This window comes from Apodemus sylvaticus, chromosome X (assembly GCF_947179515.1).
Source record: "Apodemus sylvaticus chromosome X, mApoSyl1.1, whole genome shotgun sequence".
Taxonomy (NCBI): Eukaryota; Metazoa; Chordata; class Mammalia; order Rodentia; family Muridae; genus Apodemus; species Apodemus sylvaticus.
Window position 1 is genome coordinate 7,858,670 of NC_067495.1, and position 16,784 is coordinate 7,875,453.

Below are 16,784 nucleotides of genomic sequence, written 5' to 3' on the forward strand. Positions count from 1 at the left end.
ATGAATGCGCAAGAGAAGAGAGCCGGATGCCATTGTGAGGGGTGCTGCGGGGAAAGCCAGCCAAGTTCACCCAGGAAGAAAGAAAACCCCGGCAGAGGCAGCAAATATAAGAGCCTAGGGGAAAAGATGAATAAGGAACTAGAAAGAAAGAGAGAGAAAGGAAGTGATTTTAACAGGAAACCAAAATAGACATGGACTGTGTCATTTGAAGGGGAAGAGGGAAATCAAGGAGAGGGGAGTTTTTCTGTTCAAAGTAGAGGCTATTCAAAGTGCTCTAGAATCCTCTCAGTGACTTTCAGAGGATGAGAGCGAGAGCCTAGGATGGAGTAGGGAAAGCTGGCTAGGTGCTTTGGCTGGGGCCCTGATCACAGCTCTAGATGCAGTAGGGCTGATTGGTTCCAGTGGCTTGGTCTGAGCAACGTTTTTTCAGGTGTGTCTACCCTTCAATCTTCCACTCTCCTCTTCCTCCCTCCCTCCCTCCCTCCCTCCCTCCCTCCCCTCCCTCCCTCCCTCCCTCCCTCCCTCTCTTCCACCCTTCTTCCCTTCCTTCCTCCCTTCCTTCCTTCCTTCCTCCCTCCCTTCCTTCCTTCCTTCCCCAAAGTCTTGTGGTAGGGGTAGAACAAGGGAACATGTGGGGCTATGCACTGGGGGCTGGAGAGATGGTTCAGTGAGCAAAGGCACTCACTGCCAAGCCTTAGCCCTCGACTCAGTTGGTGGAAAGAGGGAACCACCTCTCACAAATGGTCTTCTGATGTCTGCCCGAGACACACACACACACACACACACACACAGCTTGCAAACACACACTAAACAAACAAACAATAAACAAATCAATATAAACAATAATTGAAAAGAACGTGGGGCTGGACAGATGGTTCAGTGGTTAAGAGCACTGACTGCTCTTCCAGAGATCCTGAGTTCAAATTCCAGCAACCACATGGTGGCTCACAACCATCTGTAATGAGATCAGATGCTCTCTTCTGGGGTGTCTGAAGACAGCAATAGTGTATATATGAAATATATATGAAATAAATAATTCTTAAAAAAGAAAAGATAAAGAAAAGAGCACATTGAGAAGGAAGGATGGAGGCCTGGCTCAGGACAGCTTCCGAGCTGCCAACATTCCAGCAGGACCACCCCTCGCCTGGAAGATCTTGTCCCTCCTCTTCAAGTACCAGGTGACACCTATTTAGCTGTAATGCAGACTTCCTATGCTTTAGGACATACATTACATTTGGGTAAACTCTTTCAGGAGCCATTTCTCCACATGCTGGGATTCAGAACTGCGATTCTTGCAGCTTATGGTGTCTTAACCTTGAACTTTTTGTCTCCCTAGCTGGAGTCACAGTTCTGCACATTGTTAGCCACACTTCTATTTTTGACTCTCTCTTGATCTTATACTTGCTTCTGATATTTGAGACCCTGCCTTGAGAAGCCATCTACTTCTGAACATTTTCTGTGGCACTGGCCCTTACCTTAGTATTGCCAAGAGCATTCTACAGACTCCAACTACTAGAGACAAGTAACTGTTCCCCATTGCCTATTGTCCCCTTGGTGTCTAAGGACTGCCTATGCCTGGGCTCTTATCAGATGTACAAGTGCCCTTAGGGACTCTATGTTCACTTCTGGCTGGTTGTTGGTCTGTCTGTCTGTCTGCCTATCTGTCTCTGTCTTTCTCGTGCTCTCTGTGCATGTGTGTGTGTGTGTGTGTGCGCGCAGCGCGCGCGCATGAATATACATTGGTATGTGTGGAGGCCAGAGATTGTTGTCAGGTGTCTTCCTTAATTGCTTTATACCTTGGTTTTTAACAGAGCCTCTCACTGAACCTGTGGCTCTTGGTTTTCACAAGACGGGCCAGCCAGTGAGTCTCCCAAGATTGCTCTCCCTCCCCCACCCCACCCCCTGCAACGTGGGCAGGTACATGAGATCCAAACTCAAGATTTTGTACTTGCTGGCGGGCCTCCATCTACTGAGCCAACTCTCTGTCTCCACAGCTCTGCTCTTTCCAATCCCATGTCATAGGCTGTCAGCTCTACTGGACTGCTCTATGTCCAGAAGCTGGGTTTGTGGGCCCATATCTCCACAGCTGTGCCCACCTCCCCAGCATCTGCTTCATTCCAGAGGTAGCTTGAGTGGTCATGCCTTCCAGCCTGCCCAACTTACTACTGCCAACTTGATCATTCTCATATGGCTTTTGGACTTAAAAAAAATCAATAGCTTGCTTCAGTATTTTCAAAATATTTTACTGGTAAGGTTGTATATTTAACTACACTGGAGCCAAGAAGAGACTAGGAAAAACACACTTAAAATTCAGAGACGTGGCAGATACTGACATTGGCCCTTTCATAGTCCCTTGGCCCTCATTTTCCAGCCCAAGAGCAATACGTCTACTGCACGAACCTGTGGCCAGCAGTGTGCACACTTTCCCTCAGCTACGGCCAGCACAAGAAAGAAGGAACGTGCCAAGGAATGAAACTGGGATTCAGCTTAAAATAAATACACTAGCTTCTTGCCTTCAGGGTGTGTGTGTGTGTGTGTGCTGATGGGTACATAAGTGCCTGTTCCTTAGTAGAGCCTCAACTGCCCATAACTACAACATGTTCACTAAGTCACCCCAGTCCTCTTCCTTCTCTTCCTTGCATCATTTGCCAACCCTCCTACCAGCATTTCCTGAGATTCCCTCTCTCCTCGTACATCAAATTAATGCTCATGTGTCTGTGGGTCAGACTAAGACAAGATGTCTCAGGGTCAAGGTGAAGGGTTTCATAATTTTGTTGAGAAATGCTTTGAGCACTAATACCATAATACTTTTTGTTTGTGTGTATGTTTGCTTGAGGCAGTACCAGCTGTCTTGGTACTTTATAATGTAATCCAGGCTAGCCTCAAGCTCACAGAGATCCATCTGCCTCTGCCTCTCAAGCACCACCACTGCCTGGCTTCATAATACATTTTCTTTTTTGTTTTTTGTTTTGTTTTGTTTTTGTTTTTCAGATTTGGTTTTTTCGAGACAGGGTTTCTCTGTATAGCCTTGGCTGTCCTGAATGTCCCATAATACATTTTCAATGCAATGATATGAGAGAAGCAAGCATCAGAGCTTCCCAAGAACTATGGGTCACGTAGGTTCTACTGGCTTTTGAGATAGTAAAAGATTTTATGAGAGATTTTTGTGGTCAAATCAATTTAGATTAAAGAAAACTAAGCAAGTTTCTTCACCATAGTACTCCTGTAGGAAATATAAGTGCAAATTTTCAGGTATCTTTTCATGTTCAATGAGTCTCATGATCCTTTTTGCCTCAGCCTCCCAAGTCCTGTGACTATAGATAGACCTGTGCCATCATGCCTGGCTGGGACGTAAAATTTTATATACAAACTTTTAAAATTTTATATGCAATATATAAATAATATGAATAATGAAGCAATCAGACCACATATAATCAGTCAGATGCACGTGCCTTATAATGTATTATATATACAACATACATAGATTCTCTAAACCAGTGGTTCTCAACCTTCCTAATGCTACAACCCTTTAATATATGTCTTCATGTTGTGGTGACCCCCCCAGTCTCTGCCTTAGAGAACGAAAGTACTTCATAACTGTGATTTTGCTACTGTCGTGAATTATAATGTAGATATTTGATATTCTACCATCCCTTAAGAGGTCTATGACCCACATGTTGAAAACCACTGATTTCAGCTTTGCAGCCACCACCGTTCCCTGTTGTCGCTTGCTGCAGCCCTGGTCAACCCCAATGTGTATTTCAATATCAGGGTGATGGCAAGCCCTTGGGCCATGGCTCCTTCAAGCTATTTGCAGACAAAGTTCCAAAGACAGCAGAAAACTTTTGTCCTCTGAGCACTGGAAAGAGAGGGTTTGGATATAAGGATTCCTCCTTTTGCAGAATTACTCCAGGATTCATGGGCCAGGGTGGTGACTTAACACGCCATAATGGCACTGGTGGCAGGTCCATCTACAGGGAGAAATTTGAGGATGAGAACTTCATCCTGAAGAACACAGGTCCTGACATCGCCTTGTGACAGTGCCCGCACTGCCACAGTACCAAGTATGGGGCATAGGCCTGGGGGATTGACAGAAAACACAGACTCGGGTCATTCAGTAAGAAGAATATCAAAGCTTTACTGAGGAGCCAGCAATTGATACTTGAGGCCAGGTGAACAACAACAGGAAGAAACAATCATAGCCACAGGCCAGGCACCTGGGAAGGCAGGAATCAAGCTAAGCAGCAGGATGTTTTGCTCTCAGGAAACCTGAGCAAACAGCTCAGCTGGGGGCGTTGAGCTAAGCTCACCGGTTCCTAAGAGTCTTGTCCATGGCAAATGCTGGAATGAACACTAATGGTTTCCCAGGATTTTTATCTGCAAGACTGGATTTCAAGCATGTGGTCTTTGGTGAAAGAAGGCATGAGGGCACTGTGGAAGCCATGGAGTGTTTTGGGTCTAGGAACTGCAAGACCTACAAGAAGATCACCATTGCCTACTGTGCACAGCTCAACCTTTATCCCCCAGACCATTCCTTCTGTAGCTCAGGAGAGCGCTCCCATCCCATCTGTTCACAATACACTGTAATCTCTGCTCTCACCAAAGTTCTGTGGGTTCCATATTTTCCTCATTCCCCCTCCAAGTATAGCTGGATTGCAGAGTTGAGTTTATGATTATAAATAAAAACCAAATAAGAAAAAAGAAAACTACTGATTTTGAAGAACCATTAAGTAAACTATGTAAGGAGATAAAGTCAATAACCACTCACCACTCAAGATGGAATTACAGGCAATCCTCTAGTAACCTACTGGAAGATAGGAAAAATGAAGCAGAGATGGAGAGCAGAGAATAAAAAGTAAATTCAAAGTTAAGCATTTACATATTAATAATTACGTTAAAGTTGATGGCCTGATGTACCAATTACAAGGCACAGATTAGCAGAGGGCATTTAAAAATGGCCCCAACTATATATTGTCTACAAGAAACACACTGAAGATATGATAGTTTGAAAGTGAAAACTCAGACCAGTATGTAATTCAAATATTAATACAAAGAAAGTAGTAATAATATCAGATAGAGTACAGAGAAAACAAAATGCTAGTAATACATATTATTACATTACATAACAGTCAAAGAGTTATCACACCAAGAAGGCATCAATTTCTATGTGTATCTGCTGCAAACTATGGGGCTAAACATGTGAATCTAAAATTATAGGACTGAGGGCTGAAGAGATTGCCCACCTGGTGGTTAAGAGTACTTCCTACTCTTGGAGAGGATCTGAGTTCAGTTCCCAGAACCCACATGGAGTAGTGACCTGTAACTCCAGCTCTAGGGAATCTGCCCTCTGTCCTTCAAGTGCGCGCGCGCGCGCGCACACACACACACACACACACACACACACAATTAAAAATTAAACCTGTAAGAAAAATTATAGAACTAGAAGGAGAATGGACAAATCCATGACACAGCCAGGATGTCAATGCTTTTCTTTCAACAACTGATAAAAAGCTAGGCAGAAGATGATACAAACCCATCCAGCAACTGGCTGGAATCAACATGCAACAATCCGATTGACAGTAGAATTTTTGTTTGCTTGTTTGTTTGTTTGTTTTTCACTCCCAACCGCCCATGGAACACATACCAAGGTCCTGGGCCATAACACAAACCTTAGCAAGTTCCAAAGGAAACATATATAGTGTAGTCTCTGCCTTGTGATGTAATCAATAGCAGAAAGCTAATGGGAATATTTCCAAAACTTTAGAAACTAAACTTGCCACTTAAAGAACAAAACAAAACAAACAAGGGACCACAAACAGGAAATCTCAGGTGAATCTACAAAGTATGCTTGGATTGACTAAGGATAAAAGCCAAAATATATGGCACACAGCAGCACTAAGAAGTCAGAGCTGCACATGCTGACAGCAGACAAGGGGAAACTTCCTAATCCGTGATTTAGTCCCACCTCGAGAACCAAGAAGAAACTCTAGTGTGAGAAGGGAGAATTATAAAAGGAGAGGAGAGAGCTCAGTGAGGTTGAACCCAGAAAAAAAGAGAAAGAAACCAAACAAAAAGCTTATTCTTTGCAAAGGTCAATAAAATTTGGGGTGGTTATACAAACCCATACATGTGACAGTGTGACAGAGCCGTACACGCTGCTTTTGCCAGTGTCAACTTCCCGGTTTCTCAAACTACACGGTAACTGTAGGGAATGTAAGCCTTGGAAAATAAGGCTTCTCGAGACCTGTCTGAATCACCTTTGACCCGTACCGTACCGTGGCTCCACTATCTCAAGGAAAAAAGGGAAGCTGGGTGTGTTGAGGCATCCCTGGAATCCTAGCAATTAGGAGGCTGAGGCAGGAGGTCCTTGAATTCAAGGCCAGCCTGGACCACGCAGTCACATCTTATCTCAAAAAGAATGAATTCATTAAAAAAAAACTTTAATTCAAGGAATTCATATGAAGTTATGTTTTACAGTGTTTTCTAAAATTTCTGACAGGAAAACTACAGGACGTTGAGTTTATAACAAATGTTCTTAATAATACAAGGTTCTGTGACTTTCCCAGAGCCTGGCTGTCTTCCTCTAAAAGTTGTCTGTCTCTGAGGTTCCATCTTAATTAATGATGCCCAGGAGGGAACAACCAGCTTCAGACAGAACCTCTTGTTCCAGACACAATACTTTCTCAATGTGGATAGAATCTACTTTGGCTTTCTGAGTAGCTATCACAGATGTTCTTGGATCCTTTTCAGTATATTTGTGTGTGTGTGTCTGTGTGTCTGTGGTGTGTGTGTGTGTGTAGCCCAGGGTGCCTTGGAACTTTTGAGCCTCCTGTCTCAGGCTCCCAGAGACAGCGTGTGCAATAATGCCCTGTCCTAGTCTTATAGTGAAATAAATGAGGGGGGAGACAGACAGTGGACGGACGGACTGTGGCTTGCATAGAACTCACTATATAGCCCAAGGCTGGCCTCAGCCTTACAAAGATCCACCTGCCTTTGTCTTCTGAGTGCTAGATTTAAAGGTGTGCTCTACCATGCCCACCTTAAAGTAGTTTTCAACTCTGTTAGCTAGTTGTCCATAACGAAGATGGTCTTCTATCTGGCAAGTCTGCTGTAGAAATATCAGTCTGTATGGCTTTCGGTCTTCATCCCAGCCACTCTTGCCCCAAATCTTCAGTAGCCCTGGAGGTAAGAGACATGGCTCTAACTTCAAGAAGGAATTTCTGACTCAGCTGCAGGGACTAACGCTAGCAAATTGTCTCAGCAGGCAATGCTGTCACTGTGTACTTCAACTCTTTGTTTTTTTGAAAGAAAAGATTTGTGCCTTAGATGGTGTTCATGCCTTTGATCCCAGCACTTGGGAGTCAGAGGCAGGCAGATCTGTGTGAGTTCCAGGCCAGCCTGGTCTGCAGAGTGAGTTCCAGCACAGCCAGGGCTACACACAGAGAAACTCTTGATTCCAACTCCCCACACTCTGGAAAAAAAAATTGGAGCCAAGAAAGGTGTGGTGGTATATACCTTTAATCTCAGTATCCAGGAGGCAGGGGAGGGGCAGGGGCAGGGGCAGGGGCAGTGGCAGGGGCAGAGCCAGGCAAATCTTTGTGAATTTGAAGCCAAGCTTGTCTAGAGAGTTCTAGACCTGCCAGGACTACATAATAAGACCCTGTCTCAAAAAAGTAGGAGCAGCTGAGGCTCTTTAGTCCTAGCATTTGGAAGCCATAAGATGTGGATCTCCATGGGTTTGAGGCTAGCCTGGCCTTCCTAGCAAGTTCCCTGAAAGTACATTATCTGAGTTTTTATGCTTATTATTTAAATGTATGTTCAGTATTAATAACTATCTTTAATGGGTGGCACAGATTAGTGGATCTTTGAGTTCACAGCCAACTTGATCAAGAGTTCCAGGACAGCCAGGGCTACACAGAGACACCCTGTCTCCAAAAAGTCTAATCATAATAACAGAAACTACAGCTATCTTTAAAATAGTTTATTTGTATTTGTAACTACGTGTATGCGTGTGAGTCTTAGTGTGGATTTGTGAACGCAGTGCTCAGAGGTCAGGCATGGGGTGGCAGGCAGTTGTGAGCTGCCTGTGACAGATGCTAGGAGCAAACCCAAGTCCTCTGCAAGAGCAGTGCATGCTCTTAACCCCTGAGCCATCTCTCTAGCCCCAGTTGTTTTGATGAGTATTTGTACATTTGATTCAGGGGTTTTGTTTTTTGTTTTTTTTGATTTTGTTTTTGTTTTTCCATGACAGAGTTTCTCTGCACAGCCCTGGCTGTCCTGGAACTCACTCTGTAGACCAGGCTGGCCTCAAACTCAGAAATCCACCTGCCTCTGCCTCCCAAGTGCTGGGATTAAAGGCGTGAGCCACCACTGCCCAGCCATTTTATTTTTAAGATTTATTTAAAGTCAGTGTAGGGGATAGGGGATGGTTCCCTGGGTAAAGGGCTTGGTGCAGAAGCACCAGGACCTGCATGTGAGTCTCCAGCACCCACATGGAAGGCTGGATGTTGAGTCACTTGCTTGTCGCTGTCTTCAGACACCCCAGAAGAGAGCATCAGATCTCATTATGGATGGTTGTGAGCCACCATGTGGTTGCTGGGATTTGAACTCAGGACCTTCGGAAGAGCCGTCTTACTGCCTCTGCCTCCCAGAGTGTTGGGAATAGAGGCGTGCGCCACCACCGCCCGGCTTTTGAGCAACTTTAATGGTTAACTTTAATGCTTTAAACATTCTGCCCTGTCACGTGGCCAGAGCTTTATGTAAATGTAGCCAAGTGAGGGAGAATGCCAGAAAAAGGAACTGGGGTGGGGGCGGGGAGGCTTGTGTCCTGGTGGTACTGAAACCTAGGGGCTTGTGAATGCTATGCACTGGTTATACCACTGAGCCACTTTCCTCGTTCCCTACACATGCCCCTTTTCACTTCTAATTTTTACTTTTTAAAAATTATCTTTGTTTGGTCTTGTTTGTAGTTTATAACTTTTCATTTCGAGACCATCTCTTAACCCAGGCTGTTATGTGAACTAATTGCTTGAAACCTCCTGCCTCAAGATCCTGAGTAGTTGGGATTACGAGTCTGTGCCACTAGGCCTGGCCCACAAATCTTGATTACCTGCCTTCATACCCAAAGTAGAATTAAAAAAAAAAAAAACTTGAACATATACAAGAATGCACAAGAGCCAGGTCTCTTGGGCGTGGTTAATGTAGTTGATATGTGAAGGTTAAATCGGTTGTAGGGGATAGGGGAAGGTTCCCTGGGTAAAGGGCTTGCTGCATGCTCACCAGGACCTGCATGTGAGTCTCCAGCACTCACACGAAAGGCTCTGTCACTTGCCTGTAACCCCAGAGCTGGGAAGTGGTAGCTGGGAAGCTCTGTAATCCAAGAGCAGGGACTCACTGGCTAGCTCAGCCTAGACCGTCCGCAGTCGGTGACCTCCAGGTTTCATGAATGATTGTCTCAAAGATAACAAAGTAGAGAGGTAGAAGAGATGGCTCAGCCATTAAACGCAATCTAATCTTGCAGAAGACCCAAGATTAGCTTGATGCCTTCCGGCCCTGCAGACATCTGCGTATACCCTGCTCCAAATACTTTTATACACACAATTACATGCAACCATTACCAACCTAAGGGGACACAACTGGGTAGGGCAAGAAAATGGAAAGTATGCTGATTTGAGTCACCCCTTATAAAGGAATTGACACCAAGTTCCATCCCATTAGTCCTTTGATGCACAGTCATTGTTATGATGGTAGTAAAAAAATTAGAAGTCTCTAAATTAAGTACTCATAGAACTTAAATGTCTAATTTCTGCTCAAGGAATCTGCTGAGCACTTTATAAAGTTTATCAGCATTTACAAGCATCCCGTTAGTAAAATGGAAAGGATGAATGGCAGTGTTTCACAACTAACCCCAGGCTGAAGATCATGGCTCTGCTTCACAACAAATAGTGAAGCAATAAGAAACGAATTCATTATTACCTGGGATGTAGAGGGAGAAGGATCAGGAGCTCCCGGCCAGCCTTGGGTACCTGAAACCCTGTCTCAAAGAAGGGGCAGAGGAAGTAGAGAAAGATTTAGTGCAATTTAGACTAGTGCAAATGACTGCTAATAAGCCTTAAGTGGCTTGGCTTGATTGCTTTGCCCAAATATAGTATAACTCAGTTTCAAGAGCCCAGCTTTAGGAAATAGCTCATATCATAACTTGGCCATAAAAATGTTATCAGTTCACGAGCAAAGTTGTTATCATTATTTAGGCAATCAAATGACTTTAGACCCCAAAAGACTATAGTTGAGAAGATATAGCCATCCAACTAGGAACACAACTCAATGGGATAGGTCGTGTAGCTCGCAGGAGGCCCTGAGTTCCATCCGCAGCATCACACAAACAAAACACAGAAACCCAAAACTCTTCTAAAGCCAGTATTGGACACTGGCAAAACGTTTATTGGCACTAAATGGAACAAGTGTTTGTAAATACTCATTATGCCCTCCCTCCTCCCTCCTCCCCCAATAAACGAAAATTATAAAGTCACAACTGACCGGCTTACTTAACACATTTCACTGAATTAAGGAAAACAGATGATGAAAAATAGACAATGATTATGTCAGGGAAAACCACAGTAAAGGCTCCACAGTTCAGCCCAAGACCTCCCACAGTAAGCAAAATGAAAAGGTTGGAACTTCTACTGGTGGTCAGTTGACAGTTTATCCACTAAAACATCAATTAGCTAATATCCTCCGCACTACTGTTACAAAGATATGCAAAGCTTGTGTCTGTAAAGCTACATTGCTCCAACTACATAGCAGTCTACTATTTACCCATCTTCCTTGGGAGGAGTGAACCAGCCCTTTTTCTCATGCATCTGCACAACGGAGTCATAGGACTGTTGGGCTGTTTCTAGATTATATTGATTCTTATCTGCTCCAAAGCGCACCCGGGCCTTGCCTTTGACTAAGGTGGCATTGATCTGCATGATGACCGATTCTATGGAGTAGGCGCTGCTCCAGCCCTGTTTGGTGAGCAGTTCCATACACAAGGCCCCTCCACCCAAGACATACCCTCCAGAGAGAATAGGCAACTCGACGCGAACAAATGGAGGATCAAACGGAAAGTTATCTTTGAAAGAGAAGTTAAGCAAAATATATTCTATGCCCTCTTTCTCTTTCAAGAGCTGAAGGTCACCGTACAAGGGACTATCAGGATCAACTTTCCGCAGTTTAACGTGCCAGTCATATAAGCTGTCGTTTATCAGTTCCACGGAATAAGTCCCCGATTTGTAACTCTGCGATCTGTATATATCTCTGAGTTCTTTCATAAGTCTATTTGAAGCATGCACCGAGCCAGAGACGGTACCATTCAAATGCTCTTGCCTTTGGCTTTTTTTGATATTCTCTAATATCGCCAAATGCTCGTTCTCAAGCCCTTCATCCTCTGACTTTTTCTCACTAGAAGTCTCTTCTTCTTTCAGCTCATAATGATCCAAGTCTTCCAGGCCGTCAGCTGCATCTTCATCTTCATCTTCTGAAGGCACCTCTTCGATGGTCGCCTTCTGAGCGATGGGGACCGGCTGGTCCAGCATCTCCACATCCAGGTGCTCAGGCAGGTTATATAAGCTGCAGAGTTCACAGATCAGCCACTTGAGCTGCTGACGAAGCGAACTGTTGGGCTTCGAATCTTCCAGGCGTTCCAGGATCGATGTGAGATCTGGATCGTCAGAGTCCACGAACCATATCGGTGGCGAAGATGGGTAGGACTCGGTGATGGTGCAGTGCAGGGTGAGCGGCGGCGGCGAGGGCGGGCTGCCCGCGGGCGCCGGCGGCACCAGGAACTGACACTGCAGCTCATCCAGCTGCCAGCTCACGATGCGCAGCCGCTCGTGGTCCTTGTCGAAGATGGACGCTAGGAACTCCAGCTCGGCCTTAAGCCCCGACGACATCCTTCCTCTCGGGTCCTCTGAGACGAGTGTGGAAGCAAAGCGGCCCCGCGAGACGCCTGCTGGGCTGCCACCGCCCCTGGGGCCGCCTGGCCGGGCCGGGCTCCTGCAGCTCCGCCTCTGCCCGCCTCCGCGACCCGCAGAGCGTGGCCGCCGCAGTCATAAGTCTAAGCACTGTGTCGCACAATGATCTACAGGGCCTTTTCATCTTGCATAACGGAACCTTTTGTTCTTTTTTTTTTTTTTAATTTTGTTTTTGAAACATAGTCTCGAATAGTGGGGGCTGGTTTTGAACTCTGTGTAGCCAAAGATGGCCTTGAACGCCTGATCCTCCGGCCTCTACCTCCGTCTTCACCCACTGCTGAAATCACAGCGCCACCACACCCAGTTTATGGCCTACTGGGAAGGGAAGCTGAGGCCACACGTGTTCTAGGCATGCAAGCTAAGGCTCCAGGCTGATTTTAAACGAAACTTGAACTTCTGATCTTTCTACCCTCACCTCCTGGGTGGTGGGATTATACGAAAGCATCCCCATGGCTAGTTTGCGGTGTGCTAAACGCTAAAGATGGAACCCAGGGCCTGGAGCATGCTAGGCAAGCATTCTACACCCCGGAGTTGCATCCCCAGTCAGTTGTTTTCTCGATTCATTTTCAGCAGCCATTTTAGTTGCTTCCATAGCGTGCCTATCTTGACTACTGCTACAGTGAACATGGTTCGCTGATTTCAGAGCTGAGAGGTGACGGCTCAGCAAATAAGTATTGCTTAATATTCGAACATGAGGAGTTCAAATCTTCAGCACGTGTATAGAAAGCTTGGCCTGGCCTAACGCATGCCTGCAATCCCGGTACTGTAGGAGAGGCAGACTGGGAAGGTGTCTTGCCTGTATCTTACACATACAAAACACATACACTGAGTCGGGGAGGCAGAGAGGAGAGAGGAGAGACAGAGACAGAGACAGAGATCGAGAAGAAAGAGCAGAGAACTGCTTTTGGTTCTTTTAAATAAGCAGAAGCATGCCTATGTCTGGTGGAATCATAAGACTTTATGTTGTACATAGATTTTTTTTTTTTTAAGGAAACTTCACAGCTACCTCCAGCTCAGCAGGGGCACCAATTTCTCCACATCTTTGTTATCACTGTTTTTTTTTTTCCTTTTTGCTTTTATTATTTATTTATTTTTACCATGCTCCCTATGAGGTGTGACAAGATACCTCTTGGTGCTTTTCATCTTCAGTGTGCTCCCAGTTTAGGGAAGATGAGCAGTTTCCCAAGAGTCTCAACCCTTCCTGTCTTCTCCTGAGACATGCCTATCGAGTCCTTTGTCCATTTAAAAATCAGGTTTTTGTGTGGTTTTGCTATTGCGTTCTTAATATTTTGTGATATTAACTTAAGATTTTGAATCTTTATTTTTCTTTTCTGTGTATGGGTATTTTGCCTGCATGTATGTATGTGTGTGCATCAAGTGTGACTGCAGTCCGTGTGGGGCCAGAAGAAACTGTCAAATCCCCTAGGGCTGGGGTTACAGGCAGTGGCGAGCTGCCATGTGGATGCTGGGAATTGAACTCAGGTCCTCTTAACTGCTGAGCCATCTCTCCAGCTCAAGATATTAACCTGTTTTGGTTGGTTGGTTGTGGTTTTTTGTTTGTTTGTTTGGGGTTTTTTGTTTGTTTGTTTGTTGTTGTTGTTGTTTGAGACAGGGTTTCTCTGCAGAGCCCTGGCTGTCCTGGAACTCACTCTATAGACCAGGCTAGCCTCAAACTCAGAAAGATCTGCTTCCCTTTGCCTCCTGAGGGCTTGGATTAAACACATGTGCCACCACTACCCAACCAACATATTAATGTAAAATTATTAAAAAATAAATTATTTGGGGAGAAGGTCATATGGGGACGTCAGAAGACAACTCCTTACACTATGTAGGGGGCTCTGGGATCAAACTCAGACTGTCAGGCCTGGCAGCAAATGCTTTTGCCCACTGAGCCATCTTGCCAGTCTGGAATATTTAAAAAAATTTTTTTTAATCAGCTGTAAAGTTTGAAGTATTTTCTCAAATTCTCCTGGCTGCCTTTTCATACTGTTGACTATTCTGACAGGAGTATGACGTAATTTTCAGTGTCTGGTTTTGGCTTTGTTGCTTGTGTGCAAGAAATCATTTTGCTACGATAGGTGATGTAAAGATTTCCGCCCCCCCCCCATCTTCTACAAGTGTTTACTATTTTAGAACTCCTGTTCATGCCTTTAACCTATTTTGAGTTGACATTTGTATATGGTGTAAGACAAATGTCAAATTTATTCGTTATGCCTATTGTCCTAGCTACAGTTTCTACAGCTGTGATAAAACACCATGACCAACTAGGACATCTGTGGATAGTCAGTTTCCCACACAGCATTCGATGAAGTAATTATCTTTTCCTAATTGTGAAATTTTACTTTTATCAAGGATCACTTGACCATATATGCCCATGCATATATCTATTTCTCTGTTCTTTCTGTTCCATTCTTCATGTATATCTCTATGCCAATACCATACACTTCTTCTGCTCATGGTAGCTTTGTAATAGATTTTGAAATGGAGAAATATAGAAGCATCTACATGTGTTCTTCTTGTTCACTGTTGTTTTTAATGTTAGAGATCCTTTACAGTTACACAGTAATTTAATACTTTCCTTTCTATTAGAGGAAAAGGCCACTTGGATCTTTGTAGAGACTGTATTGAAGCTGAATTCTTCTTTGAGTAATATAGACTTTTGAGTAGTGTAGGAAAATTAAGTCTTCCAGCCCACCAGGCGGTGGTGGCGCACGCCTTTAATCCCAGCACTTGGGAGGTAGAGGCAGGCAGATTTCTGAGTTCGAGGTCAGCCTGGTCTACAGAGTGAGTTCCAGGACAGCCAGGGCTACACAGAGAAACCCTGTCTTGAAAAACAAAACAAAACAAAGTCTTCCACCCCATGCCTTTAGGAGGCCAGGAGGCCTTCCCATGTGCTGTGTTTTAAATTTTTTCAGTCACGTTGTATAGCTTTCAGTGTAGAAGTCTCTTCTCTATTAACTTAATCCTTACAGAGGTTATTCTTTTTTTTTTTTTTTTTTTTTTTGTATTATATGTAAGTACACTGAAGCTATCTTCAGACAGCCAGAAGAGGGTGTCAGATCTTTTTATGGATGGTTGTGAGCCACCATGTGGATGCTGGGATTCAAACTCATGACCTTTGGAAGAGCAGTCAGTGCTCTTACCCGCTGAACCATCTCTCCAGCCCCAGAGGTTATTCTTTTTGGTGCTGCTGTAAATGAATAAATTGAACTTCTTATTTGTTTTCTGCTCTTTTGTCTGTGTGTGCATGTGGTGTTTGCAAGTGCACCTACGCATTTACCTGTCAGTGCACATCAATGGCGATACCCTTCTCAATACACTCAGTGGGTTTGCTTTGGTTTTGATTTGTTTTGTTTGTTTGTTGAGACAGGGTTTCTCTCTGTAGTCCTGGAACTCACTCTGTAGATGATGCTCTCCTCAGACTCACAGAGATCTGTCTACCTGTGCCTCAGGGTCTCATAGAGGAAACTGGAGCCCACTTGAGTCTGCAATGACCTCTCCCATCACTGAGCTTACAGACCCTCACTTCTGTACCCACCTTTTTACATAGTGCTGGGGATCAAAATATGGGGTCCTTATTATTTTATTTGTTTGTTTGTTTTCTGAGATGGTTTCTCTGTGTAACCCTGGCTGTCCTGGAACTTGCTCTGTAGACCAGGCTGGCCTTAAACTCACAGAGATCCACCTCTGCCTCTTGAGTGCTGGGATTAAAGACATACACCATCACTGTCTGTTAGGTTTATATACAGCATAGCACCCACATAGTACCCACATGTAGCCATCTCCACAGCCCGGAAACAGTTTCCTTTATTTCCATTTAAATATTGTTAACTGATATTGTATTGAAACATAACTTATTTTTTTCCTTAACACACACAGAACAGTAACAACAACAGTACACACACACACACACAAAGCAAGCAAGCAAGCAACCATTTTTTCTGTGCAGTGCAGACTGACACCAAAATCACAATCCTCCTGCCTCAGTTTTCTGAGCGTTGGGGGGTTGCAGGAGTATAAGCATGTCATCTCTCACTTTTTAGTGTTCACTGTATTCTGTTCATTCATTAGTTCCAGCAGTATGCACATGCATGCATGTTTTGCAAACTTGAGGGTTTTCTATGTTCAAGAACATATGATCAGTAGGCAGATGATTTAAATTTTTCCTTTCTGATTAGAATGGCGTTTCTTTCATTCTCTTGCTTAATCACTTTTACTGGTACTTTCAGTACTACATGGTAGTGGTAAATGGTAAAAATGGGTGTCTGTGCCTTGCTTTTGATCCCGCGGGCTCTTAGCATTGTCACCTAGTTGCTTGGCACATGTGGCCTTTATTATGTTGGGTCCTCTTTTTCTATTCCTACTTTGTGTTCTTCTGAATGTTTAATTTTGTGAAATGATTCTCCTACCTGCTTAAGAGGATCATGCGATTCTCATTCTTTGTAGCTTTTGGATGACACGTGTATGGCACTGATCGATGTGTTTCTTTGTTTTTTATTTTTTTTTTCCGAGACAGGGTTTCTCTGTGTAGCCCTGGCTGTCCTGGAACTCACTCTGTAGACCAGGCCAGTCTTGAACTCAGAAATCTGCCTGCCTCTGCCTCCCAAGTGCTGGGATCAAAGGTGTGTGCTACCACTGCCCAGCTCTGATCAATTTTCATATATGAAACCAGCCAGCCACTCTCTCATCCCATCAATAGATCTCACTGGGTCGTGACAATCATTTTAGTGTGCTGCTAAATTATGTCATTAATAAGTTGTTGAGGGTATC

At 44.3% G+C, this 16,784-nt stretch overlaps 1 protein-coding gene and 1 pseudogene across 1 annotated transcript; one reads left to right on the forward strand and one right to left on the reverse strand.

Annotated features, from left to right (window-relative positions):
• The first annotated feature begins 3,107 nt into the window (after positions 1-3,107).
• Positions 3,108-4,673, forward strand: LOC127675486 (peptidyl-prolyl cis-trans isomerase A-like; annotated as a pseudogene).
• A 5,730-nt stretch (positions 4,674-10,403) lies between these two features.
• LOC127675757 (ubiquitin-conjugating enzyme E2 Q2-like) lies at positions 10,404-12,094 on the reverse strand. Its single transcript, XM_052171855.1, has one exon. The coding sequence runs from the start codon at positions 11,931-11,933 to the stop codon at positions 10,812-10,814; it is 1,122 nt and encodes a 373-aa protein (XP_052027815.1). The 5' UTR covers positions 11,934-12,094; the 3' UTR covers positions 10,404-10,811.
• Between the last annotated feature and the right edge of the window lie 4,690 nt (positions 12,095-16,784).

Bases quoted from the DNA above. Each gene is read 5' to 3' on its own strand.
- LOC127675757 (XM_052171855.1), bottom strand. From the start codon at position 11,933: ATGTCGTCGGGGCTTAAGGCCGAGCTGGAGTTCCTAGCGTCCATCTTC.